This window comes from Thamnophis elegans, chromosome 8 (genome assembly GCF_009769535.1).
Source record: "Thamnophis elegans isolate rThaEle1 chromosome 8, rThaEle1.pri, whole genome shotgun sequence".
Lineage (NCBI taxonomy): Eukaryota > Metazoa > Chordata > Lepidosauria > Squamata > Colubridae > Thamnophis > Thamnophis elegans.
The window spans coordinates 42,750,981-42,756,980 of NC_045548.1; the positions used below are offsets into that span (position 1 = coordinate 42,750,981).

Sequence of the window (6,000 nt, forward strand, 5' to 3'; positions counted from 1 at the left end):
TCTTGCTGATCTCAGGGATATCACAAAATACCTGAAAGAAGCAAGAGAAGTTCTTCAAGCCGGCGGCAAAAAATACAGCCAAGACTGATGAAGTCGGGGCAGCTCCAAAACAGAAGAATACAGAAAGAGAAAGTGTTTCTAGCTGATGAGGAACTTTTACTGTTTTAAAAAAGAGACTGCCTATAAAAACTTAAAAATTAATTTAAATTGAGGAATAGAAGAGTCAAGTGGCGGAATTAAATTTGGAATGGTTTTGAACAGTGGTTATCTTACTTTTTAAATGCTATCTTCATGGATGGAATTTACACAAGCCTTTTGAAAAGGATGGATTAAGTTTTCTTCTTCTATCTTTTCTTTATGATTCTCTGTAATCTATAGGCTAAAGTTTTCCTCTTTCATTGCTGTGGGTATTTTTCTAATTCATTTAAAGATTTGACTCCTTTTTCTATCTTGAAATACAAAAAACATACAAAAGGAATCTTTTTAACAGCATTACCACTGCTCGGAGGCTGGGAGGTTTTTGTTCTTTCACGGATTGTTTTTAACTTGGCACCACAAGGTTTTACTGCTTGGCTACAAAAAGTGATAAGAAGAGAAGCACACAGATGGCCCTTTGAAGTGGAAACAACATCCTTTGTGAATCTATGCTTTAATCTTATTAACCTTCCAAGCTAGAGCAGCTATGTTTATTAGAATGGCACAACTTCAAAAGAAAATAAAAGTCTCAAATTTGCAAAAGATACTTTCAGAAATACAGAAATTATCAAATATATATGAAAGAATAAAGGAAAAACTGGAATACTTAGAGCACATAACAATTAAATATGATGAAAAAAATGAGGATGCTTATCAAATGCAAGATGGGATGATTGAAACTCAAAAAACCGAAGTGGAAAATTAATATAAAGAGATTAAACCTGCTGATATTGATGGTAATTGGTTTGTTCCTGAAAATGGAAAGAATTGAACACTGAAAGAGGAAGTAAATGGAGAGGAAATCTATTCCAGAGAGCAGGATATAGAAGAAGAAGAAATTAAAGAATCTATGGACTTAAAGAAAGAAATTCTATTAGCAAAAGTATTGATAACACTGCTGACAATCAAAGACAAGCTGAATAAGGAAACAGAAAGTGGGCATCAAGATTATATAAGAGATCTTACAAGCAAGGAGTTGCTAAGAGAAGTCCATATAAAATTGATCAAGAAGATGATTAGAGGATTGGCACCACAAATGGCAGAAGATATGAGATTGTTTTGTTATTGGAAAGATACAGGTTAATAGATGGAAGAATATAATTTAAAACTAGTTAAACTTAGTGAAATTTATTGGTAATAGATATAGCTTAAATGAATAACTGATAATGTTACTAATGTATACAATGTGTAGTGTTATGATGAGTATAATTGAATATGAATATTGAATGGTACCCATGTAAGGAAGATTAGCAATCCCTTTGGATTATACATAAAGGATGATGATGATGATGATGATGATGATGATGATGATGATGATGATGATGATGATGATAATGAACTAAGTTAGATACAATTAAAGTTTTGATTATTAGGGGGAAAATTTTATGATACAGGATATAGTCAAATAATTGAATTGAATTGAATTGAATTTATTGCATTTATATGCCGCCCTTTTCCCCAAAGGGGACTCAGGGCGGCTCACAATCCAAGTCAGGGAAGGGGTACAGATAAGGGATAAAAAAGACAAACAGAACAATACACAATTTAAAAGCAAACAACAACCATACCATTCAAGGGGGGGGCAAAAGCTCTTTAGCCCCAGACCTGTCGGAACAGCCAGGTTTTAAGGGCTTTGCGGAAGGCCTGGAGGGTGGTGAGGGTTCGAATCTCCATGGGGAGCTCGTTCCAGAGGGTCGGAGCAGCCACAGAGAAGGCTCTCCTCCGAGTAGTCACTAGTCGGCATTGGCCGGCAGATGGAATTCGGAGGAGGCCTTATCTGTGGGATCTGATCGGTCTATTGGAGGTAATTGGCAGCAGGCGGTCTCTCAAGTACCCAGGTCCAATACCATGAAGGGCTTTATAAGTGACGACTAGTGCCTTGAAGCGTATCCAAAGACCAATAGGCAGCCAGTGCAGCTCGCGGAGGATAGGTGTTACGTGGGTGAACCGAGGTGCACCCACGATCGCTCGCGTGGCTGCATTCTGGACAAGCTGAAGTCTCCGAATGCTCTTCAAGGGCTGCCCCATGTAGAGCACGTTGCAGTAGTCCAGGAGGGATAAGAATAACAATGCAGATATAGATATGGGTATAACATAAGGAAACTGGATGTAAACTTTAAACAGTGATTTGGAAAGGAGGATTAGAAAACTTTGTTATTAAATATTATGGATGTTTAACTAGAACAGGACATAAGGATTTAGTGTGAGTGGAGGATTTTAGAAATAGTAATTGAAAGGCCAGTATGTGGTTATGTACTTAACTTTGGTATATTTTATGATGAAGGACATTTAAACAATTATAGTCAAATGAAAATGGAGATATAATGATGGTGACATGTATAAATATTTGAGTTAAAATACTTAAGTTAATAAGAACTATGTTTGTTGACTGTGGAAGAGATGTGCGAAAGTTCTTTTTTGTAACCAACTGATACACTTTCTATTGCATGTAAAGAAGGATCATGTATTTGTTTTAAATTAAAACAATTATTAAAAATATGTTTGATTTAAAATAATTTCATGATATATGTGTTATTCATATTTGAAGACGTTATATTGGACATATAAAACCAGTTATTTAAAACCTTAATTAATGTTTGACCTTGGCCATATTTAAAGATTATCCTAAATTTCTACATGGTAGACCAAAAAGCTACTATCAATTGTGGGAACTTATTAAAAATTATGTAAACTTAAATTCTGATCACATTACCAACGTCTATTATGCTTCAGTGGTGAAGCAGAGAAGGGTATTTTTGTATGGAAAGTGGGACAGCTGGAATATAATCTGTGGCCATGTAAAATAGCAGAATGCTGATGGCCACTTCTGGATCAAGTTTAAGATATATGTTGTCTGAGTGCCATATTGCCCTTTGGGAGATTATTTGTCTCTAGCTCTGAATTTGATTAGTACTTTTGGTTTTAACAAAATAAGTTATCTGGTGAAGGGAATCTCTGGTAGAAGAGTTCTTTGGGGCCAAGAGATTGTTTTTGCAACCAGAAGGATCTACGTCTCCTTCCCTTCCCTTCCCGAACCCTACTCCAAGCACCCATAGATAGCAAAAGAAGTTGGGGGTGGGGAGATAGTAGTTTTCCTTCCAACTTGCTGATTCTTCATTTTAGAACCTAATGAGGCATTTTTGCTCTCATGCCCTGCTTTTCCTATCACCCATGGATGAAGAGAGCTTTCTTCCCTCTTACTTCCACTACTTCTCTTGATATGGGAGAGAACAGGTCTTATGCTCTCAATTCTCACATCCCATAGGATAACTTCATAGGATCAGAGACCTGGCAAGAAAGGAGCCATTCTTCTTGCATGACTGAAGGGGAGAGAAGAGGTGCCAAATCTCTCAGCATCAAATACTTGTTTTTCTCTCCAGAGTACTGGCTGGAGTGCCATTTACCTCGTTTCTTAACTGTCTCTACTTTCACAGCAAGGGACTTCAACTGAACTACAAACACTGCTGCCAAATGCATTTTCAGGCATTTCCATTTGATGAAACTGGCTGTGGATTCACTGTGTCACTGCCAGCTGAAGTAGCTCAGTAACTCACCACTGTAGGACAAAGTTGCATAATTGGAATATAGCTACAGAAAAGGTCTAACTAATTCTATAAGTGGTAGCCCCTATAAAGAGACTTACAATGCAATTGTATATTCTGAATGGATTCATATTGGGAAAACTTTTTTTCAATTACTCTGATCCCAAAATCTTAATTTCATTGGAATTTTATTTTGCATTATCATGAGTTTGTAGCCAAAATTTAATATTTAAATCTGATTATAACATTTGGAAGTTTCTACAGTTCCCAAAAAAATCAAACGGCAGACTCAATGGACCACTGGGGTCTTTTTCTGCCATCAGTTTTCTCTTTTTCTACTTAGTTTGCATATATACTTCATCTCTGACCTAGATGTAGTTTGACATGTACAATTGAACATTTATAGGATGAAGTAACACTTTTTCCATTTTTCTTTTCTCTCACACAGTTGATTGGCTTTGTTTATGCCTGTTATGTGATTAGTGTTTTTATGGAAGAAGAGGACAGCAGTAAATACTGATTTACGCCTCCTGATCTCTGGAACCACAACTTTGGGGTGAGACATTATATTGCTCTCATATAGATTTTTGGAAATAGAAAGATATATTTGGGGGGGGGGGAGAACAAGATTCTTCTGTTGAGCACAAGTAGCTTTATTTTTAATTCTGCTTTTATAATATGGCAAATACACATCAATAAGATTAAGTATTTTCATTGCTTTTATTTGTTGTTCACCTAATTCATGCTATGCTAATATTAATGATTTATTCTATTTATTTATTTTTTTGTAATTTACAGTGTGGTATTACATTTTGTTATTTCCTATAAAAGCTTCCTTAAATGAGTGATATACGTTCTAAAAGGTACTTTAGAACCGGGGCCCTGAACCGCCAGTACACAGACTAGTACCACTCCATGGACTTTAGGAACCGGCTGCACAGCTGGTGATGAGTGGTAGGCATGCTAGTGATACCAAAACCATCCCCTTCCCCAATCTGTAGAAAAATTGTGTTCCATGAAACCAGTCCCTGGTGCCAAAACATTTAGGGACCACTGATTTAAAATACAATAACATATAAAATGCAATGTAATAATTCACATCAATAATAATCTCTGGTGGATATATTTTACCATTAGTATTAGGCATGGCAGCTTGATGGACAATACTTTTTTACTGCAGCAGTAATTCCTGAAATATAATTTAATCTGCTGTACGTATCAAAGCTATTGTGCACTTGTCCTCTATTTTCTTGTCCAATCTGAAGTGCATTTTATTGGTTCTGAAAAGATGAGATGTCTGACAGATGATGCCAAGTTCTTTTAAAAGGGGCAAAAACAATTTGGATAGATAATTTCCTTCTTATGGTATCAGTTCCTTCTGTTCTGTTCCACTCTACTTATTTCACAATTCAGCCTGATTCTTGAAAAATAATATTGTTTTGTTATATTCTTCATACTTTATTAACTTCTACATTGTTATGTCTACAACTGCAAACAAATATTTATGTGTGTTTACATACATATCATACACACAAATACAAACACAAAACTTTGTTTTGGAAAGCATGGAGATATTGCAATAATTGTCCTTTAATATTTCATGAAAAGAAATATATTTGCATAATTTTCAACTTCTTGGACTAATTATGCTAGGGAGGCTTAAAAAATAATAACCATCACTTCTTCTGCAATGCTTAAGAAGATATTGATAAATCAATGAATATATTTCTAAGAACAATAGACGTGTAAAGAAATAGTCTATCAAGCCATTGCTTTCCTGGCTCTGATGTCATGCTGCTATTGAAATAGGAACATACTGCATTTCTCATTTTAGAGGGCTTTCATGTGCACACAATTTTTTTTGAGTATTTTTTTTTGAGTATTTTATTAGGATTTATAGGCCGCCCTTTTCCCTGAGGGGACTCAGGGCGGCTTACAATCATTAGGGAGGGGGTGCAATTCAAAATAAACAATATGTGAATAAAATAAAGTAATAAAAACACAACTTGCATTCAACATTCAACACTCGGGTGGGGCAAATTAAAGACTTATCCCCAGGCCTGTTGGGATAGCCAGGTCTTGAGGGCTGCGCGGAAGGCCTGGACGGTGGTGAGGGTGCGTATCTCGACGGGGAGATCGTTCCACAGGGTCAGAGCTGCAACAGAAAAGGCTCTCCTCCGTGTAGTCGCCAGTCGACATTGACTGGCGGATGGGATTCGGAGGAGGCCCAGTCTGTGCGATCTTATCGGTCGGAGGGAGGTAA

The 6,000-nt window shown here is 36.5% G+C and overlaps 1 protein-coding gene across 1 annotated transcript in view; it reads left to right on the forward strand.

The window, feature by feature from the left end:
- NKAIN3 (sodium/potassium transporting ATPase interacting 3) overlaps positions 1–4,257 on the forward strand; it is a 185,165-nt gene extending 180,908 nt beyond the window's left edge. Inside the window, exon 5 of the mRNA XM_032223153.1 lies at positions 4,186–4,257. Within this exon, the coding sequence (XP_032079044.1) occupies positions 4,186–4,257 (72 nt within the window). The remainder of the gene's footprint in view (positions 1–4,185) is intronic.
- The last annotated feature ends 1,743 nt before the right edge of the window (positions 4,258–6,000 follow it).